This window comes from Crinia signifera, chromosome 1 (genome assembly GCF_055691185.1).
Source record: "Crinia signifera chromosome 1, ASM5569118v1, whole genome shotgun sequence".
NCBI classification, from domain to species: domain Eukaryota; kingdom Metazoa; phylum Chordata; class Amphibia; order Anura; family Myobatrachidae; genus Crinia; species Crinia signifera.
The window spans coordinates 114,947,695-114,971,138 of record NC_139217.1 but is presented as its reverse complement, the minus strand read 5'-3'; the positions used below and the strand labels follow the sequence as shown (position 1 = coordinate 114,971,138).

The following is a 23,444-nucleotide window of genomic DNA, read 5'->3' as shown; positions in this document are numbered from 1 at the left end:
CCTAGGCACTCAGCATCGCGATATTGCTAATATTATATTTTAAAGCCCTGCATAGATCAGCAACACAAACACCCGTGGAACAGTGTGCCTTGTTTTAGTTCTTTTTTGTGACTTTCAGATAAAAAAGCAGAAAATCATGACATGCTAAAATCTTAACTTTTAAATAATAACTATTTCTTCCTTCCTTTCCTTAAGGCAAGAGTACCTGAACTGACAGCGTCCGATACATATATCATTACCATATCTTCTACAGACAAGGACTCTGGGATGTACGGTCCTGTTTCTTACAAAATTATTTCACCATTTGAAGGATTTGTAATTAACCCAACCACTGGTATGTAAATAAGTTTACTTATAGTTAATGCGGAACATATTTGTTATAGATTGTCACTGAGTGGCGTAGGCCTGCATCAAGTAATGATTCCTACAGAGGAAGTTCTGCTTAGTGAAAATGCCGCGGAAGGGAGACTTGCCATATTTTTTAATGACGCACAGTTATCTTTCAAAGTCTAGTGCTTATAGCTTTGCATTGAATTGCACAAACAGCACCATATTATATACATTCAACACATAAAATAGTTTTGCAAAGCCGTGGTGCTAAAACTCAGATTCCCAAAAACTTGCCAAAAATGGTTTAGATGAACACCAGAGATGTGCGTGAACCTCAGCATTTTGGATTGGTTCTAATCAGTGGCGGTTTTTACCTATGGACTGCGGGGCTTCAGCCCCCCCCCCCAGCTAACATCCACCAATGTAATGAAGCCAGATGCAGTCTGTGAGACTGCACTGTCTTCACTGTGACTGGCAGTGACTTCCTATTGGAATTCCGACCTGTCAGTCACCGAGCGGTAGCCCATAAAATCCAGGGATTGCACATGTGCAGTATCTACGTCGGTACTGCGGATGCGTCGGCCCTGGTTCCTATCATCTGTCATCTTATACAGCACCGGAACCGTTATATCCCTTCTATGGACTGTTGCCGAAGCAGCCAATAGAAGTTGGCCACATGAGCAGTACAGAGGTTTGTAATGCCTATGTGCCAGTCCCAGCGCCTGTCATTATAGTACATGCCCCAGAAACGCAGCGCCTGTGGCAGGGACCAGGAGGAGCAGCGGTGGTGGCGGGGGGGGGTGCCTGCATCGCGGCCAGCGACAGCACTCCTCCTGCCATGAGGTACGAGCCACCACTGGTTCTAACTCATCATTGTGTTTTGTTTTTGGTAAAATCACCTTTAAGTGTTATGGTTTGGATCAGATTTTGGTTTGGTTTGAAATCGATTTAAAAATCGATAATCATTTATAAAAATCAATTAAAACATCTAAAACAAGAAATTCGGATTTATAATCCTAATGTTGCATTGCAGAAAGTTTCACACCAGGCCGTGCGGGATTCTGGTAGAACTAAGAGTTTTTTACAGGGGCAGGCAAAATCTTGACTAGGAAATTACCGCACCTTTAAAAAAGAAACCTCAGAGTTCAGCCAGCATCGCACACTGCATTATAACCAGCCCCAGATCTCCTCGGGGGATCCGGACCAGGTTTTGGTTCTATTCAGATCTACAAAATTTGTGTGGATTTGAATCTCTGGAGAACCAAACCTAACAAGTCTAGTGAGCACTCCAAAGAGTTATTTTTTTAATTATTGCATTTTACATTTATTAAAGAGCTGCATCAAAAATGAGCTGGCAAGTGTTTTGCATGAGATGTAACACATTAAATTTTACTGCACTTGCATCATACCATGTGACTATTGTTGTAATTACTCTTGTGTTTCTACCAGGTTCAGTGCATACTGACATGCCAGTGGGAATGATGGAGAAGAGTACAGTGATTCCCATTTTGATAGAAGCCAAGGATAACGGCATTCCAGCGTTGACCTCCACTACTACTCTAGAGCTAGAGATTCATGATGTGAATAACCATATACCCACATTTTCAGAGGATTTATACCGAATCAACATAAGCGAAGACACTGTCGTTGGGGAGACCATTTTAACCTTCACAGCTACAGATTTGGATTGGACAACTGAAAATGCATATATTGACTTTTCTATTGTCAATGGAAATACACACAATCTGTTCAGTGTACAAAGCATTGGAATTCTTTCTCAGCCTCCTTTCATAGTAATTGGAAAACTAGTTCTAAATGGAAACTTGGACTATGAGAAAAACACCACCCACATCTTACTTTTAGTAGGCTCTGACCGAGGGTCTCCGTCTTTAAATTCAAGTGCCACTGTTTGGATATCTGTTCTAGATTGCAATGACAATCCCCCGATATTTCAAAGCACAGAATACCATGTTAGTGTGAGAGAACATCATCCGATAAATAATGAAGTTATTCGCGTATCAGCCACCGATGGTGACAGTGGAGAGAATGCGGATATTATGTACAGTATCATTTCAGGGAATGAAGAAGGCATTTTCACAATTGATTCACAAAATGGCACTGTTATGTTGGCACAACCTCTAAATTATGAAAATGCTATTACACATACTTTAATTGTTAAGGCTACTGATGGTCTTGGAAGTAAAAAAAATGAGGCATTTTCAAAACTCTTCATCACAGTTTTGGATGAAAATGACTTTGCACCAATGTTTCTCTTTAACAGTCTTAGTTGCAGTCTCTATGAGAACGTGCCCCCCTTCTCACCGGTATGCACAGCTAATGCCATTGACTTAGATTCAGGGCTGTTTGGTGTCTTGAGTTACTCCATTCAATCTGTGTGTCTGAATGAGCCCAAACACCAAGATGTATTCTTCATAGATTCGTTAACTGGGGATATTTATACCAAGCACAAAATCGATTATGAGACTCAAAAAAGATATTGTCTTGTCGTTCAGGTGAGAGACAGAAGTGAATCCACAGCCTGTGTTCTAGTATATGTGGACATTAAAGGGCAGGATGAATTTTCACCTGTATTTCAAGAGTCTCAATACTTTTTTGATTTGCCACAAGAAAACAAACCTGGACAAGTTTTAGGCACAGTTGAAGCCTCCGACAATGATGAAGGCCTTGACGGAGTCATCCATTATTTATTTGAAAAGCCCTCACAGTTCTTTTCTATTAATGCAACAAGTGGGATTATATGCTTAAATCGAAGTGTTTATAAAATAAGAAGTAACACTAAGAAAAATCCTGACATTATTGAGTTAGTGGTCAAAGCCCAAAGCCCAAGGTTAGACTCAAGGTCATCAACCTGCACTGTTCAAGTTAACATTTCAACTGCTCTAGAAGGTACCCATGGTATGTCAGCAAACATACTTTCCATCAGTTTCAGCATTTGCTTTGTGGTTTTCTTATTACTGGCCATAAGCCTTATTGGCATTATTTTAAGATACAAACGAAAAGATGTTGTAAATACTTGTGGTATAAAAGAGGCTGCCATTCCTGCACTTCCCAATTCAAATGTTAAAAACTGCATGTCTGATGAATGTCCAAAATATGAAAATATCAAGAACGGCTTAGCTCCAGATACATCAGAGTGGCTGGGGTTAGTTGGCATTAGAGAAAAGAAAGACACTGGGAACAAATGCAGGAATTCAGACTCGAGTGGCCACGGCTCGACAGAAGGGGAAACTGCTGAAGATGAAGAAATAAAGATGATCAATGAATACCCTATTAGAAAAGAATCTGGCTCTGTTCTGAGTGAAAGAGCCTCAAGAGTTCCAGACTCTGGAATTCCAAGAGACTCTGATCTTCTCTCATGTGAATCAGATGAAACAGATGTGGTGATCGGGCCAGAAAGCACAGAGAGTGTAGTGATCCTCAAGGAGGAAAATGGAGGAGTGCCTCATGCGTATTATAACTGCAAAAAGGAAGCACCACCAATACAGCAGAACAATCCAAAGGACAAAAACACATTGCCAGACACCAGTCAGGACTACATCTATGTTCCCATGACATACGATTCCAGATATGGGTCTTTGGCATCTTTAGTGGCTTCTGATGAGGACCTGAGAGGAAGTTATAATTGGGATTACCTGCTTAGTTGGGAGCCCAGATTTCAGACTCTTTCCTCTGTTTTCTGTGATATTGGAAGACTAAAAGATGAAAAGATGCACAGGCATGTACCTAAGAAGAAACCCTTTGTTTTCCCACCCCCACTAATCACATCTGTGGCACAGCCTGGGATTAGGGCTGTTCCACCTCGAATGCCAACCATAATGTCAGGACAAACATTTGTAAAATATCCCCGCTCCCCTTTTTTCTCTAATCTGACATGTCAGCCTTCACCTATGACCCCAACATTTTCACCTTCTCTGTCCATGCTCACGGTCCACACTCCTTCAACCTCACCTGTGCTTTCAGACACAGGAGTTATTGGATCATCAGTGCCTGCTCTGTCTGAAGAACTGCTAGTACAACAAGAGTTTCAGGTGTGAAACATGAGATTGTGCCAAGTACAAGCACTTGTGTGGACCAAATAAGGCATGTGTAAACTAATATATATGACTCTGCATTGTGTTTCGGTTGTAACATATCCGCTACCTACATTGGTACACAGTAAATTTTAGCCAATCAAAAACACTGAACTCAGTGACTGCTCTGCTTTTGTTTTTGGTTGCATGAAGATAATTTGTTTTCTAGTTACAAATTATTTTCTGTACTGATTCCCTAAATTTCAAGCTCTTACAGGCATGAATATGTTGTGCAATCAGTAAGTTCATTTACAGGCCAGTACTTACCAGCATATACTTGTATACTGCAAATAGAATGTAACAATGATTTATTTATCAACTCCCTTACAGTATTGTGTACATTGTGTAGATGATCCATAATTCCATTCATAACAATAACTGACATTATCAAGTAATGCTGCATTCATTGTAAATCTCTTTAAGTAAATCAATAACTCAGAATTGTCATTAGCCATGGGGTACTAAAGCTTCTACAACAGATATGTGCAGCTCTTGCTCGTAGTAACCAATCAAGTTCTGTCTATAATTTTCTAAAATGAAATAGAGAAATTATAAATAGTATTTGATTGGTTGCTATGGGTTACAGCACCTCTTTTTATTATTAATCTACCCCATAGACAGCATTGTAACTAGGTGGTTTGTAAATAGAAATGTCACACTCCACAGCACTAGTCATTGGTATATCTATAGTGGGTGTAGGATGTGTGGTGCACATGGGCCCCTGGGTTCAGGTGAGCACACACCTCACACCCTACACCCATATGATTATACTTACTGCTCCTAAAGTCCTGAGGCAGCTATGATTGTAGACATATCACAGAGAAAGTGGTGTGGTGGCCATTTTGCTGGTGATTTGCACATGTGCAGTAGATATATCCTTCAGAACAAGGCGCAGGCGTCATGTTTTTGGAGACTATGGCACAAAGCCAGAGTTTACAGCACTGTGGCTGCTTCTAGAGAGGAGATGGCCCACACAAAGCTGCATATGGGCTCTCTTCTTTCTTATGCACCCCTGGAACTACAGTGATATCATAAGACTTAGGCCTGATTTGTGGTTTGTTCTTATAGGGGCATACAGTAGCAGATTTGCCACTGTGCCCCCTGTTTCATCATTATTTTTACCTAACTAGGCATGTCAACATGTATATAAGAGGGTTAATTGCTGATACAGTAAATTATTTTATAAACAGGAACATTAAACTTGATGGCACTGTGAAATTACATTGGGTAGGAAGTTGGAAGTGTAGCGCTGAACAAAATGAATAAAAAATAATGTAAATCTGGTCCTAGAAATGTTTGTCACCCTGTGGAAATGGGTCTTACGCTAGTGGAACAATTCTTACATAATTTTGTTGATTTAAAAAAGAACTTATAATATTTTTAGTGCATAACATGCAAATGATTTATAAAATGTATTACGGATAACTTGTGGGTCAAGATTATAAGAGAACATGTGAAAAATTGTACTGTGAAAAAATTAGGAGTATCTGTAAATACCCTCCCTTCCCATTAATAGTGATATATTTAATATTGTGTCCCACCCAACTATCTTCCATCAATGATAAGATTTGTCTTATGCTCACATTCAAGGATCTCCAGAGGACCAGGAGTGGTAGATAACAGAGGCTATATCCTTCTAAATACAGTCACATTTTTTTCCAAAAAACATGTTTCTTCAGTGACATGACTCAGTATAGCACATTATAAATGGGTTCTGTACGACATGGTGGCGGTTAACATCCCGGCGATAGGAATCCTGCCAGCGGTGTACTGTGCCAACAGGTTCTGACCATTGTGATTCTGACTACCTACATATACCTTATAAACATAAAGTATGCCTGTGGATACACAACTAGAATTTCTCAGACATATTTTAAAAACTGAAAAGAAATATGCCTGCGCTCGGTTTTACCCATACTATACATGATAACAGCTGCGTGTCAATATTAATGCCATATTTGTATACAAAACAGAAAGACCTTTGCTATCGGCTAACAATAATATACTGTGTATACTGTATGTACCAAACAGGGCCGGACTGGGCCGATTTCTTCTTGTAAGGTGGAGGCTCCACCTCCCGATTGGCACATAGGGAGAGACACTGGACTCTTGGCGGATCCAGCTGAGGTCCAGGAGAGAGGGGGCCTCACATGCCGCTATTCCCCCCTCTCATGCAAGCCAGGAGAGGCAGCAAGAACCATCTTTTAAGCCTTGATTAACAGCTGTAAGACTTTACTAATACAGTATGTGCATTATTGCAAAGGCCTGTCTGTACTCCAAAACTCTAAAAAATTTGGACAGGAAAATATATCCTAAATATATCCTAAGTAGTAAAACAAAATAGGGAAATATAATGTTACAAAAAAAAAAGACCAATTTTAATCAACATCTTTGATACACTGTAATGCATGTCTCAGAACGCCATATTGAACTGAGAGTGAATTATAAAATGGGAATACCATCTAATTTTCAACGTCTACAAGATTATACAGTATAGTATTTATTAGTATTAGCACTGTAATACTCTTTTCAGATACAGTGACTAGATCCAACTTGTTTGTTTCATTGGTGCTTAATGTAATCCAGGAATAGGCAGTACTTTACACTCAAGTTGTTGCTAATACATCTCCTTACTGCCCGCTACACCTCCACCTAGTAACTGTTTGAGTTAGGGAATAGGAGCTCAGCACCACCTGATTGACAAAGGTGCCCGACTCTGATCTAATGCCTATAATTTTCTAAAAATGTATTGCAGAATTCCACCAAGGACACTTTTTGTGATGTTGGGTTTGGCATTTTTACAGGCTATAAATGTAATGGCATTTACTGGCGTTATTGTTTTATATTTGATAGTTACGCTGCATTAAGGAAACTCTAAAAAGTAGAAAATAAGAAAACTATTTTTTCAGATTAAAATAAATGTATTAAAATAATGTGTTTCCAAAGCGATTTTCATTTTAAGCCAAAATAAACACTTTGTATAAAACTTGTATAATTATGCTTTATTATTACTATTGTGTTTTTTTTATTATTAGTAGTAGTCGTATACATTTTTAAGGAAATATATGCAGGGTGATACAGAGATGGTTACAGCTGCAAGCAATGGGCCCCCATCTGCTGTGCCATTAATCTGCCAAAACGTGTACAAAGATGCACAATCAGTGCACCATTGGACATTGCACCTACCCATGGCTGGCGGAGAATGTCTGAACAACCATGAACTACCCTGTAACAGTATATTAAATGCAATTGTAAGCTGCATCTCCCAATGGGTGCCGGATGGGTTCCCGACAGTCGGGATCCTGACAGTCATTTACCTGACGTCGGCATCCCAACTGTCAAAACGGCGGCAGCCGGGTGACCGACGGCCACCCGCTATTTTCCCTCGTGGGGGTCCACGACCCCCATAGAGGGAGAATAGAATAGGTGCCCGCAGCGTGGCGAGCGCAGCGTGGCGAGCGCAGCGTGGCGAGCGCAGCGAGCCCGCAAGGGGCTTTTTTGCACTCGCCATGCTGTCTGACTCCGGGCAGTCGGGATCCCAACGTCGGGATAATGACTGTCAGGATCCCGACTGTCGGAGTCCCATACCACACCCCTCCCAATAGAAATAATCGGGACAGTTGCACAGAGCATCTCAAAAATGTGTGAAGAGGTAAAACAATGTGCTCCACCTCTGGATCACCTCAATGTTATAATTATTTTCTGAGAGATACTATGGGCATTGAACCACAGCTCATTTCATGGAATGACATACAGTAAAGAGATGCACATTCTACTAAAACAGGGATCTGTAACCATAGTATAACTCTAGTGAATGATTAAGTATTATAGATGAAGACAGATCAGTAACATCTTTGCTCCTTATGCCTTGGAATTGGATTGAGGCATTGGAAAGGAGAGACAGGTCTATAGCTACCTTGCACATGGTTAAGGATAGTGGGCCTAATAATTCAGATATGGACACAAAGTTGAGTTGAGTTGGAACTCACATGTAGATGTGTGAAGCAGTGATAAAGGAGGAGAAGTGATAAAATGCCTGGCATTTTATTACCGGCCAATCAGCTCCTGACTGTTAAGTTACCATCTGGGTTTAAAAAGCAACAGTCAGGAGCTGATTGGCTGGTGATAAAGTACCAGGCACTTTATCACTTCTCCTCCCTTATCACTGCTTCATACATCTACTCCTGAGTGATAATAAGCAGACAGAGCATGCACTTCAGCAGCCAAATGATGGTGAAACTGAGATACAACAGTAATACTGTCATAACTGTATGGTCCAGCATGAAATGCTAATGCTGACCATAGTAGGGAGAGAGGAAGAGAGCAAGGGGAAGGTTGAAGCACTCCCTCCAGGTACCAGGGCTCTAGTCAGCTGCCAGAAGCTGCTTAACTTTGACCTCATGCCTAGTTTTATTGCATATGTCCAAAATGTACTGGATTACTGGGACAATATATAATATGTGTATTTTGGTTGTATTTTTATTTGTCACATGCTTGCTTGACTAAGGTAAATTGAATATTAAACATAGGGGTTAAATGATAAAATCCTCAACTAAGGACTCACTCCATTGGTCTAGCACTGTATGAAGTCAGAAGACTCCATGGGAAGCTGATTACTTCAACACAATCAAGGACAGAATCTGTCAACTTCCTTGCAATTTGTCACATTCTATCCTGGAAAATAAAATAAACCAAAGTGAACTTTTTCTTTATTTACATATTTTACCTTACAACATTCAATGAATGAAACCATGAATAAAAGGCAACAATTAGGGCAGTCCCATACGGAGGTGCTTTCTGCCTTTCCGGACAGTGGTAGCAGACAGCGCTTCTACTGGAAAGCAACTACGCTGCTATCAAGGCAGCCCTACCTGGTTTCAGGGGTCTTCAGCTAATGCAGTTCCCAGTTCTTATTTTGTGCACATGCCTGTAATTTCAATCCTGCGCATTTACCCACTTCTATAACCCATGGCCACTCAAGTAAGGACTTGGTCACTGGTTGTTACCATATTTGTATTGTGTTAAAAGTGATGTGCTGGTGGAGGAAATAGTTATTTTTAAAAGAGTTGATCTGGCACACAAATCATTCCATCCAGGTACTATTGCTACATGTGATTATGCCTGTATTCATACCTCGCATATAGCTTTGTTATGTTTTGGAAGCACATCACCACAAATGCACCTTGCTCTACACTGCACTTGGAAGGAGCCAGCGGGGGGGATTTGGCTAGAGATACTGTATTTAGACCAAAAGATGCCAAATGCCTTGTCATTTTCGAAGATGATAAAATACCATGGATTTAACAGTGATAGATAGATAGATAGATAGATAGATATGTGTTTGTATATATTTTATACCTATATACATATTGATATATATTTTGCTTCCCATGTTGTTTTAATGAATGTTGCTTATAGCTTTTCAATATGTTCCAAGTAACAGTAACTGACCAATTGGCTATTTTCTTTTTGTCCAGTTTTGTCCATCTACATTTCTGGATACTAAATACAGAGAAGTGACCAACAGCTGAGACTTCAAGCTACAGCATGAGTTTGCATATATCACAAACTCTGTGTGGCCCTCTGCATCATCCATTGGCCACAACGGCAAACTCAGCACATCGTGTCTGGTTCTTTCAGTGCTGTTAAATGTGCTGTAAACTTATGAATAGAACTTGTTCTACCAAGAACAACACAGTACAGCTGTACTACTAGTGTATCAGTTGCATCGCAAATATTAAGCTAGCCGTGATACTTCTGAACTATTTGCAGTCAACAGGTCTCTAAAACATTGAAATGAAAATGACTGTATATAGGATATAAACAATACATTGAACAAACAAACTGGCACTATGTTCAATCAGAAACATTCAATGTGTTTATCCATTTTGTGACATCTCTTCTGTGTATTCCACTCAGGATAGTCCTACACAGTGCGCACATGATGGCTACCTCACCTGGTATTTTGTGAGGGTGGAATGTACAACTCATGGAAGTTATTACCCCAAATGCCTACACCAATCCTGCACTATGCTTACTCTAAGTTTTCCTTTTATGTCTGTGCAGCTTATTATATTGCTTTATTACTTAAGTTGGTACTTATGTATTATCTGGGCTCCCATGTTAAATGCACCCCATTTTTTCATACCCCTACTATCCAACTACACATGGAGTTGATTTTATATAGTGTGGCGAGCGCAGCGAGCCACCGTGCCCGAAGCGTGGCGAGGGGACGCAATCTCATAAGAAAAACCGGAGCCCAGATATTACATAAGTACCCTTAAGTCTTCTATAGTATGTGCTTTGTTTCTATGCCTGTAAAAGCGAATTGAGTCATGTTGGAGAGAGAGTGCTATATAAGTAAAATTATTATTATTTTTATTAATATTATTCTGTGCTGTTTTGTCAGCTTTACATATTTTGGGGTATATCCAATGAGTGTCGAAACTGCCGTCTTGCCAAAAAGACGTCGGTTTTCAACATGGATAGATCGGAAGGGTATTCAATGCTAGCTGTTTTTTTCGGCATATTGAAACGTTTAGACATGCCGAAAAGCAGGTGGATTGACAGGAAAGTCGCTAATCCACCTGTTTTTGACGGAAACACAACCAAAACTGAGCAGCAGTAGCTGATACAGCGCCGTTTTGTCTGCCGCAGCCCGCACCCTCATGCCACCACCCGCACCCTTTCACACCCTACTGCCAATTCCCATACCTACCTGCCACTGGGCCAGGTAACAGCAGTTCCCCCGGCTCCATCCAGGCTCTGTCTCAGGTCCTTGCTGCCTCACACCATCTCCAGAAGCCGCACTCACACGGTCCGAGCCCCGGCCAAGTGAGCATCAATCAGCGGCCAAATCCAACATCTTTCTCACACGCATGCACGTTCCAGTCACTTGGCAGCTGGGTGGTGGAATCCTGACCATCTCTGCTTCAGGGAGACAGGCAGGGTTGGGGGGGTGGCATTGACTGATGGGTACCGTCGGCGAGGTGGCGGGACCTGATGATTTTAAGTGGGGATCCTAGCATTTTTAGACTGCACATTGAATAAAGCACAATTAAGGTAAGACCTATAAATGTAAGTAGTATGTTAATTGTGTAGTGATTTTTTTTTTTGTTTGGGGGGGGGGTGTGGTGCTATGGCTGGACACAATCGTTCACCTCAATAACACTCCTAACACATGAAGTAGATGCTCTAACACTCTTTAATATTTTACTTGCTCCACTAGTGTGATGCCTTGGGGTGATTGGATGGGCTGTTTTTTACACATTAGAGATGAAAACTTGGAATGTTAGGGCCTTACTCAATAAGGTTACATGGATATAGTGGGTAAGCCCATAACTCTGCCCAAGATTATACAAAAAACTCTATTTATTGCAAAATGTATTGCAAATTTGGGAGCTACAGCAGCATCTGCATGTGGGTCTGATACATCTACACCAGGCACATAGTTAAGTATCCAGTTGCCTAAGTGAAAAATTGGTTGATTGTGACATCTGTGCTTCTATTTCCATGTTTACAATTAAGTTTCATACTTGAATTCTGTTTAGTCAGCTTAATCCCTCTGTCTACTGAAATTTCATTAGTTAAGCAACTTTTGTTAAGGGTTTATCCAAAAAAGTATTATATTAATCCAAGTACTGTAGGATTTCTGTTTATTGCAAGTTGTTGCCATCCAACAATTACTTCCCTTCTCCATCGTCTCCACCTGAACATCAGGTACAACTTCTTGTGACCTATCCTTTATACAGGGATGCAGTCAGTATCTCACCAGTCAGAATACCAACCTGTAAGTAGCAGCAATAGCAACTCCAACATCTGAATTAGGCCCCAGGTATGTAAGTGGTAGAACTGTGCAAGTCTGCATATGCGTGTTCAACATGAGCAGAGCAAAATCATGAATGATACCCTACAGTATACTGGTGAGGTACTAACCACGTACTGTCCCCTCCAAGTTTCAGTGCAGACCTGTAGTGACTTTAAGACATTTGACAATGCCTTTGATTTCTGTCTTGCTGTTCAAGTATAAGTCATTGGTACGACCTCATCTAGAGTACTGTGCTCAGTTCTGGAGGCCATATCTCCAGAAGGATATAAATACATTAGAGACTGTACAAAGAAGGGCAACTAAAATGGTGCATGGCCTACATCACAAAACGTACCAGGAAAGACTAATAGATCTTAATATGTATAGTTTAGAGCAGAGAAGGGAAAGGGGGGGCATGATAGAAACTTTCAAATATATCAAGGACTTTAACAAGGTACAGGTGGGAGACATTCTTCACCGGAAGAGGAGCAACAGAACATGACATGCACTGACACTACAGGGAGGAAGATTCAGGGGAAATTTGAGGAAAAATTACTTCACAGAAAGAGAAGTGGATAAGTGGAATAGCCTCCCATCAGAGGTGGTAGAGGCAAATACAGTAGTACAATTTAAACATGCTTAGGATAGGCATATTGATATCCTTACAAAAAATAAGGATCAAATATGGTTTGATGTAACATATTAAAAAAGGGGCAGAATAAATGGGCCAAGTGGTTCTAATCTGCCAAATTATATTTTCTATGTTTAAGTCTGGATCATTCTTACATGCAATAAATCTAAGAAACTATTAATTTCAATAAATAAAAAAGTTGCAGGCAACTATGTGCAAGCCAACACATTTGAAACATTTGAAGTTATTTTATCATTTTGCATATTTTATGTTTTTAGAATTAAACTTTTTCTACTACTTATCACATATTTTCCAGTGAAGTAACCAAGTCCAGTGACACTATGCAATTTCTCATCAGGTGCAAGTTATGGCATGGTACAGTACAATTTCCCTTATATCAAAGCAGAGATTGTGTAAACTTGCCAGTGGATACAGGATGTGAAGCACAAAAATGACATGGCCCTTAGATCTGCACAAAATCTTGGCTACTATATAGTCACTGCTGAGATCATAACCAAATGCTTATCAAACGGCTACATTCTCTGGTAATGAAACACAGTCAATAGTAATTGAAACAAATTACAGCAGCACAGTAAGTTTAATCAGTTACACATATAGGAAATAACTTGTATAACATCAAATCGTAGAACTTAGCTTACAATGAATTTCAGCTCTCTTTTAATTTAAGATTGAGCGTAAAAAAATATTAATTGAGATGCCATTTGATTGAAGTGTTTAAACAGAGAGTGGCCAGTGATTAGTGGGTGGCAGAGAGGGGTGTCATGAAGGGGTGGCAGGGAGTGATTAGGAGAGCGTTATGTAGGGGGGAGGAGGGTATCTCACTTTAGGGAGTCTGCAGAATCTGAGAGACTGAAAAGTGAGTAATTAAAGTGGAGACCACAAAGCAGTAAATTTTCTACATATGGTGGTGTTGGGGAGGTAAAGGGGTGGATTATATTTGTTTGCACAGATTATATTGGATATGGAAAAGGGACAATTGGATTTTCTATGCATTGTAGGGGAAGGAGAATCTATGTATGGTGATATGATTATGGATAAATGAGCTACAGGGGAGGAACAGTGGATATGCTATACTGTATTTCTCCTTCCCCCCTCTCAATCTTTATCCCTAAGTGATTTGTCAAATTATATATATTTTCCTCCCAAGCCTGAAAAATCAAAAATATGGCAGTTCAGGACAAAGCAATAGATATTTATTTCTGCCTAGGCAGTGACTGTGAAGCTTACTAAATATTTTTTTTGGTACTTGTTTAGTTTCATGGCGGCAGCTCTACGCTACATTTTCAACGTAGCCTAAGCTACGTTGTCAGCGTAGCTGCCACCGTGAAACTAAACTGGGAGCAGGAGGAGCAGGGTGATGGGTGGCAGAGGGAGCAGGGTGGTAGGTGCTGTGTTTTATACTTACCGTTCTCCGGTCGGCATTCGCCGCGGGCTATGGTCACTCCCCGGCGGCAGCTTTCAGTCCCCCTCCTCCGGCAGTCACTCCTCGGCGCCAGTAATGTACGTAATTCAGCGTATTGCCACTGGGGGAGCATCGCATGGTTTTCCTGCTCCTCCAGCGGCACTACGCTAATTGCATACATTGTCTGCTGCCAGTGCCGGAGGAGGGGGACTGAATGCTGGCGCCGGGGAGTGACTGCTAGAGGAGGGGGACTGAATGCTGCCGATTGGTAGACTTGATGGACGCGGTGGCCGGGCTGGAGGAGGGTAAGTATAAAGCACAACACACACGCATTTCCCCACTATCCACGTCATATATCCACTATCCACGTCATACCCCCAGTATCCATGCCGGCGTGGAGTTGATTTTATAAAGTGTGGCGAGCTCAGCCACACTTGTGGAGTTGAACCCGAAGCGTGGTGAAGCGTGGCGAAGCGTGGCAAAGCATGGCGAAGCGTGGCGAAGCATGGCGAGGGGACGCTTCGGGTTCAACTCCACACCGACGTGGATACTGGGGTATGACATGGATAGTGGGGATATTAACCATTGTGTAGTTTCAGGGCACAAGAAGCACTTACATAGTTTATGTAGGCAGTATAGTGCTGTATTGGTATACTCAATACAGCACTACGTAAACTACGTAACTGCCGCCGTGAAACTAAACAAGTACCTTTTTTTTCATCTATTTACTGGCTGAGTAATGAAAAGGATTATGAGGTTTGGAAATGTTATTATGTATGAAGCTAGAAGAAGAATGTTAGTTCCATTAAACATAACGGTGCAGTGATGTGTACAAGGTTGCTCCATATACTGTACGTAGTAGATAGATAGAAGACACTATACCGACATTTTGTCTAATGATATTTTTATTTAAAGTGCCAATGCTTAAATTAGTTTTATTAATGTGGAATTCAACAATACTATAAATAAATACAGGTTGAGTATCCCTTATCCAAATATCTGTTATCCAAATTATTCCAAAAACCATACATTCCAGAAAGTGTTTTTTTTGCTAAAAGCACTACTGGGGACATCTGTAACAGCACTACCGAGGACATGATATGTAACTGGCACTATATATGTGGAAGAAAATGATTGCTTGCCATTTAAATTCAGTATCTGACTACACAAACTTTGTTGCATGTTTTGAAACCTTGTTTTATGCACAAATAAAATATATTTGTGTGTATTTCATGTGTTTGATGTGTTTGTAGAACATAAAGATTCCTCAAGATACATAATAGAAATATAAAAATATTCCGAAGTACGGAATAATCCGTTCTCCAAAATTCTTCTGGTCCTGAGCATTTTGGATAAGGGATACGCAACCTGTATAGTCCTTAAAACCTAGTTAATTGATGCCAACTACAAATACTACACCTAACGCTTGTGTATAAGCACTGACACATATGCAAAAAAATAATAATAATAATTGAATTGGGACTTGTCAACTATTACTAGAGTGCCTTTAAATAATTTTCTGTTGATAATAAAGAGACAGCCTATTATAACAACTGCAACAAGTAGCTAAAATAATAAGTTCCCAGGTCTTTTAACCTAACCGAGACACAATTTTTGTAGATTGTTTTTAAAATCATCCCCCAACATTCCTGCGGCAAAAACTCACATAAGTAAGCTAGGGTCTGCTTTGCATTTTTGATAGCACGCCAAGAGGATAACTGCAAAGTTGTATAATATATTAGTTGACTAGATTAACAGTGCTGGAGTAATCCATATTTTACAGGCCAACCTGTTGTGTTTGGGATTAACAATTCACCGCAAATGACTGTAACATGCATTCATTCTAAAATCTCTCTACATTTACACATGAGGCACATTTACAAAGGGGATGAAATATACATGTAAAACTGAATTTAATATAAAGGCCTCCCAAACTGAAATCCATTAAAACAGCTTTTATCCCAGGTTGCCAGCACACCAGTTCCGAGAATTTATTCTATTAAATTACAACAAATGTTGTTAAAAAGATGATTTAAAATAGTTGGGCACTTAACTGATTCTTAGTTGGAAATATAAAAAAAAATATGTTGGGGAAAATTTACTAAAGCTTCTAAAAATGAAAAGTGGTGATGCTGTCCATAGCAATCAATCAGATTCTGTCTGATTGGTTGTTGTTCACAGTTTTTAAAAGCTTTAGTAAATTTACCCTGTTATTTCCATTTTAGTCCAGATATAATAATGTTATAATAATGTACACAGTAAACACTGTACATAATATGCAATGGTCATTTTTGTATACAGGTCGAATCTCCTGTATCCGGAGATCTCTTATCCAAAAATATTCCAAAAACCAAGTTTTTTTAAAGAATATTTCTGAATTATTATTTTTTCCGCCTGCCCCTTTTTTCATACTTACCAAGTTCTCCAATGTCCACATCGGCCTTCAGGATCTTCTTCAGCGTCTTCAGTGGTCCCCGAGTGATGCAGGCCTGCCGGTGACATCACTAGCGCTCCTGCAAACTTTCTCAATGCACCCCATGGACCGCTGAAGGAGATCCTGAAGGCTGCCGTGGACGTTGGGGGAGGCCATGGATGCCGGGGGATGCTGGGGGACCATTGGGGTATCAGGTGAGTATGTTAAAAAAATATATTCCAAAAAACAGAAAAATCCCTTATTCAAAATGCTCGTGGTCCCGAGCATTTCGGATAAGGAATACTCAACCTGTATTAATATCTACCTATTCTGATTTTCCTTTTGAGTGCATATCCCATTGCCAATTGTGTTTGAAGTATTATGTGTTGCATACTCTGGGCATAAAATAACAGCTTTATACATTAGATACTTTTATTCAATGCATTTTAACTTGAGGGTACATACAGTAGGGCCAGATTTATCAAGCTTCAAAAAATGATAAAGTGGAGAGTGATAAACAACCAGCTAATCAGCTCATACCTGTCATTTTTCAAACCCAGCCTGTAACATGACAGGTAGGAGATGATTGGCTGGCCGTTTATCACTCTCCATTTTATCATTTTCTGAAGCTTGATACATCTGGCTCCAAATGTGGACTAACCATAGTATTTCATGTCACATTATACTTAAGGTGGCCATACATCAGAAAGATATTGTACCCAATCATACAATCTCAATTGATTGTTAGATGGATTGTATGCAGATTGTGTGCACATCTTGTGTACACAAATCATACAATCATGCAGCAGATGGATTGTATGACTGATTGTATGATGGATTGTATGCAGATTGTGTGCACATCTTGTGTACATAATCATACAGCAGATGGATTGTAGGACTGATTGTATGATGGATTGTATGTCCAAAAACCACCAAGGACTGCCAGGGATTTCAAGGGAAATTGCACACAATCATGAGCGCAATCGATCTTAAGATCGATCTTTCTGATGTATGGCCCGCTTTACACTAAGAAATTAGACCATACTTTTGGAATATATACAGTATAGTATGAACTACTACTAGATACTTTTGCATTAACTTTGTTATGTTTTCAGACTATGATACTTCACATCTATTTCTTACACCAACAAGCAACACTTTTTAGCAGGGCTGTTTATTAAGGTGGGCACTCTGACCTCCCTGCTGCCACGGACCACCAGAGTGAACAAACAGGGACACAGCATGGTTAATTTTGGCTCAGGCAGTGCTGGGCACTTACAAGCTACTCAGATGTGGCCCAGGCCATTAGCTATGCCATCATAGGTCATACATCTACATGCCATCCTGCCCACAGTCTCTGCATAACTAAGGCTTCACAGCTGCTGATGCTTGTGCTGCCTGTGGCTAAGGTTAAGAGAGGGGTTGGGAGTTTATCTCATTAGCTCTACTGATAGGTCAGTCTTTGGTTGGTGGATAAGGCAACCAGTGTCGGCCCATGTATGTATATATATATACATTTATATAGCGGCATAGTCATTCAGGACACCTGTGACTACCGCAAAGAAATCGAATCTCAACTTGCAAACAAAGACATTTACACCCGTCTTGCTAAGGATCCTACCCCCTTCTTTCGCCGTACTCTGGCCACCACCTTGAAGCAAGCAGTAGAAGTGCAACTCATATCTCAAGCCATCAGTGACATTCTGATTGCAGATTTCCCGGTTGTACCACTTTTCTACACATTACCCAAAATTCATAAAAGCCTTTCCAATCCCCCCGGACGCCCCATCGTTGCAGCAGGAGACTCCCTTTTCCAGCCCACTGCAGTCTACCTGGACTCCATCCTGCAGCCGCTGGTCCAAAAAGAACAAAGTTTCCTTCTTGACACCGGTGACTTTATTTCTAAATTGAACAAACTGACCAACATTCCACCATCAAGTTGGCTCGTGGGCCTCGATGTAGTAAGTCTGTATACATCTATTCCCCACGCGTTTGGTTTGCAGGCTGTCAAGAGGTTTCTTACACGCAAAAGCCAGTTTTCTATTACGCAGATTCCTGTTATCCTTGCTTTACTTGAACTGGTGTTATCTAACAATTTCTTTATGTACGATGGGCAATACTACCAACAAGCTCGGGGCTGTGCGATGGGTTCTAGCGCATCTCCGAGCTATGCCAATTTGGTTATGTACTCCATTGAAGATGATTTGCTGTATAATCACCCTGATATCATGATTAACATCAATTTTTTTGGTAGATATATAGATGATGTCTTCATCATCTGGTCCTCCACCAAGGAATCTTTCTCCAACATCATCTATAATCACAATTCATCCGATAGTCCCATAAAATTCACATATTCGCTTGATCAGAAGATCATGCACTTTCTGGATGTCACGGTCACTTTAAAAGACAATATTATCATCACGTCTTTGTATAAGAAAGACAGAAACCACCGACAGAAATGTCCCCCTTAAAATCAGCAGTTGCCATCCCACCAGCCTCAAACGCGGTCTACCCTATTCACAAATGATCCGCATTTTGCGGATTAATAGCAATCGGGAGACAGCCATCAAGCAAATTGATGAGCTTATTACCAAATTCCAATCTAGGGGCTATTCAAATTGGATTCTCAGAGAAGCCAAAGACAAAGCTCTGACACTCAACCAAACCAGGCTGCTAAACAAAACCCCCCATAGCGCCCAAAATATGGCCAAAATACCATGGGTTAACAAATACACTGTAGCCTCTCCTGCCATTGCCAATACAGTTAAAAAGCACTGGCCAGTTCTAGCATCCGATCCTGCTTTGCCATTTCAGCACACCAACCTAATGCCCTGCTTTTCACGAGGCCGCAATCTAAAAGACTGGCTAGTGAAAACTGATGTTGCTCAATTACATGATTCCACCAATAACAGTAAAAGCTTCTTAAAAACCAAACCCAGGGGATGCACCAGATACGGCTGCGTCACCTGTCAGTTTATGCTGGCAGGTACTTCGTTCCCTCATCCCCATAATGGCACCAAAATTACCATAAAACACCATGTTAATTGTGACACAAACCATGTTGTGTATCAACTCATTTGTCCGTGCGGATTATCGTACGTAGGCAAAACGGAGTGTAAGTTCAAAGAACGGATGGCTGCTCACCGTTCAGCCATTCGCAAAGCCATTCAGTCTGGCAGTAGTGAACAGCCAGTAGCCAGACACTTCGTGGAGTGTAATCATCCCCTAAACTCGCTACGCTACCGTATCATTGATACTGTACCACCTTTGACCAGGGGCGGTAATCGCTCACTGTTGCTTCACAAACGAGAAGCACAATGGATTCATAAATTGGATGTCATAGCACCCCGCGGTCTGAATGAGAGCCCGTCGTTAGCATGTTACCGTTAACACTTTTCACATGTTTTATCTGTTACATGCCCGTTTAATACTGTGTTTATGTATGCATATTCTTGCCATTGTTTGCCATTGCATTCATCTATTGTTTGTATACTGATTTCTTGCTTCTCTCCACAGTGTTGTTGGTCACCATGGTGATGGTTTGTTGTTTTCACGATTTTGTGGTCGGCGCGATGACGTCACTGTACGGCGCCGCTGCCGGTTGTACGTCCTGCCCCGTTCTAACACTGCACAAGGGTGTCTAAGCACTATAAATGTATGTTTGTTTGTATCATTCTGTATGTGACTTGAAAAAAGTTGTGACAATACAACTGAAACGTTGTCGAACCACTGTTGTTGGTATTTATTCCTCCAGCACCGAGTGCCGCACCCACCATTATCTATATATACATATATATATATATATATACATACACTAGTTATCCATGCCAATGATGAAGGTGCATCTCTGAGCACTGAAACAGCTGTCGGCAGGATTGTATGCAGGACCGTATGGGTGGAATACCCTCACTTGTTACTATGCTAAGTACACCCTCTCTCCTGCTATTTTTATGACTTCTCATGTCTGTTTAGTGCACTTTATTATGCCATTAGAAGTTTTTTGATACTTTCTGAATTAGATGTTGCTGGCTTTCTAATACTGCATGTATTATTCCATATATGAGCCTGGCACTCCACAACTGTTTTTTTACGTGTGCAGCCGAGTCTCAAGATCTCTCTATATCTAGACATTATGCTGGCTAGCACCTGCATGCTTTTTTCTTGATATTTTTTTGTAACAGCTCACTTATCTGTTACATTTGTCTGTTGTGATCTTTTGTGATTTTTTCATGGAGGACACAGCCAATATATTTAAGGAGCTTACTGAAACCAAGCAGTTTGATGATAAGGACATTTCCCGGATCCTACATGAGGATACCTCTGCTTTGGCGTTTGATGTGGCTAGCCCCAGTGGCGTAACTATAGCTCCGCAGCCCCCGCGGTGGCAGCGGGGCGATGAGAAATTGGGGGCGCCGCCTGGGGGGCTGTGGGGCTATAGTTACCCGTGGTCTGCGTCTCGCCCCCGGCTCTCTGTCGGGACCTTCCTGACGTCACGGTCCCGGCCGGCTCCTGCTGCAATGAAAACTGACAATTAGAAAATGGCTGCCCCCATACTGCAGACAGTTTTCTGTCTGCAGTATGGGGGCAGCCATTTTCTAAGAGTCCGTTTTCATTGTAGCAGCAGGAGCCGGCCGGGACCGTGACGTCAGAAGGTCCCGACAGAGAGCCGGGCGAGACGCAGACCGCAGGTAAGAAGGGGGGGCAGGTTAGGTGGGGGGCGCCGAATAAACGTGCGGCGGGGGGGGGGGGGCGATAAATAGTTAGTTACGCCCCTGGCTAGCCCCTCTGAGGTTTTTTTCTGATCTCATTTCATTAAATTGAAGAGGCGCCGGGTTGAACTCCAGCTACACGGCCTCACTCTACTCAGTACTTTAAAGAAAAGTTAATACCCAGGGGCTTCAGAATCCGTAATCAACCAACAATTGGGAGGTCCAACTCCAACTTTTGCAAACAGTGGTGCCAAATTCTTAATGACTGCTCCTTCCAGCTCATTATTCTAGTAATAGAACAGGTTAACATCGATTTAGAGCTGTTAGAGAAAGAGATCGCTGCTTGTGAGGATGTGGGTTAAAGTGTTCTTAGATCTGACAATATTATAGATTGGTTGTCTAAAATTGAGACCAATCTGACCATGTTTCATTCAGAATTACTTTCATTTAAGAAGGGTAAATACAAAACAGTGAAGGAGGACTATAAGGATAATAGAGTATACCAGTGGTTACAAGGGAGTGACAATAGGCCACCTTTGCGTGGTACCAATAGACCGAGACAGGCACGGGCCAGCACAAACATCAGCCAGTGACTCTGACCAATCTCGCTCAAACTCTTTTTAGGGGACAAGCCCAACAGAAGAAAAAGATCCCCAAAAAAACCTGTAGGAGGGGAGGGGCTAAACGTAAAAAGAAGAAACCCAACCAGGGAGAAAAGGAAGTGATTATTTTCAATCTGTCTGATTATACACCCACTGAGGCCGAAATGGGTGTGCTCTCACGCGGTTTATCTTTTGTTAGAACTTTTAAGCAAAATGCATTTAGTTTTGAGACTGAGATTTACAGATTCCAACGTACCTTAAAGCTCAAAGACTTTTTTGCTAGACAAAAAAAGTGATGATCGTCCGCTAGGTCAATTTAGGCCCAAGAGCACCTTTGAACCACCGTGTAACAACTCTGCTATAGAGACGTTTATTCACCTGGTTAAAAGGGACACTTTACCCTTTATTGAGGGGCAGTAAGTTTCCTACTCTAATCTCAGTAGATATGAAAATTTGGCAGTAGACAGATTGAAAAACAATCACTCCATCATAATTCGTCCTTCTGACAAGGGGGGAGGTATTGTGTTTTTAAATAAGACTGACTATGTTGCTGAAGTCATGCGACAACTATCCGACAACACTTGTTACAAATTACTTACCTATGACCCCACCTATGTGTATAAAAGAGAGGTTAATGCTGTGATTGCACTAGGTGTACAGAATCGCTGGATAGACAAACCCACATCGGAGTTCCTTTTACAATCTCATCCTAGGACTCCGATATTCTATGTACTGCCAAAAGTGCACAAAACACTTGTTCAACCTCCAGGGAGACCAATAATCTCCTCATGTCGTTACCTTTTCCAGCCCATTTCACAGTACATAGACTTTTGGCTACAACCTGTGGTTCAAAAGATGGATTATTTTCTAAAAGATACGACCAATTTTATTTTGAAATTACAAGCACTTGGCACCCTACCTGACTCGAGTCTATTGGTAACCCTTGACATTACCAGTTTGTACACCAACATTGCACATGAGGATGGCATGGACTCGGTCAGGGCGTTGGTTGCCACCAGTCCACTTTATGCAGGTCCACCTATTGAGTTTATTTTGTTACTAATGGATATTGTGTTAAAAAAGAATAATTTTTTGTTTCAGAATTATTTTTATTTAGGGGGACTGCTATGGGTTCCAACATGGCACACTCTTACGCTAATTTATTCATGAGTATGTACGAGAAACAACATATAATGTCACATTCCATTTTTTCTAAATTTATTTCTTTTTATGTTCACTACATTGATGATATTTTTTTTTGTGTGGACTGGGGGACCCCAACTTCTGACCGAGTTCATTGACATCCTCAACTGTCTGGATACCACGATTAGATTTACTTTGGCTTTTAGTAATGCTAGTATCAGTTACCTTGATGTAAATGTTACATGTAAAGATGGTACTATATCTATCAGCATTTTTAGGAAGGCCACAGACA

General features: G+C 41.0%; 1 protein-coding gene and 1 long non-coding RNA gene across 2 annotated transcripts in view; one reads left to right on the top strand and one right to left on the bottom strand.

Annotated features, from left to right (window-relative positions):
• Nucleotides 1-7,354, top strand: part of DCHS2 (dachsous cadherin-related 2) — a 269,106-nt gene extending 261,752 nt beyond the window's left edge. Inside the window, exons 19-20 of the mRNA XM_083171960.1 lie at nt 196-334; nt 1,780-7,354. Of these exons, the coding sequence (XP_083028086.1) occupies nt 196-334; nt 1,780-4,385 (2,745 nt within the window). The 3' untranslated portion in view covers nt 4,386-7,354. The remainder of the gene's footprint in view (nt 1-195; nt 335-1,779) is intronic.
• The window catches only part of LOC146059608 (uncharacterized), a 98,769-nt gene that overhangs the window by 23,414 nt on the left and 51,911 nt on the right, over nt 1-23,444 (bottom strand). The gene's annotated exons all lie outside the window — the stretch shown is intronic.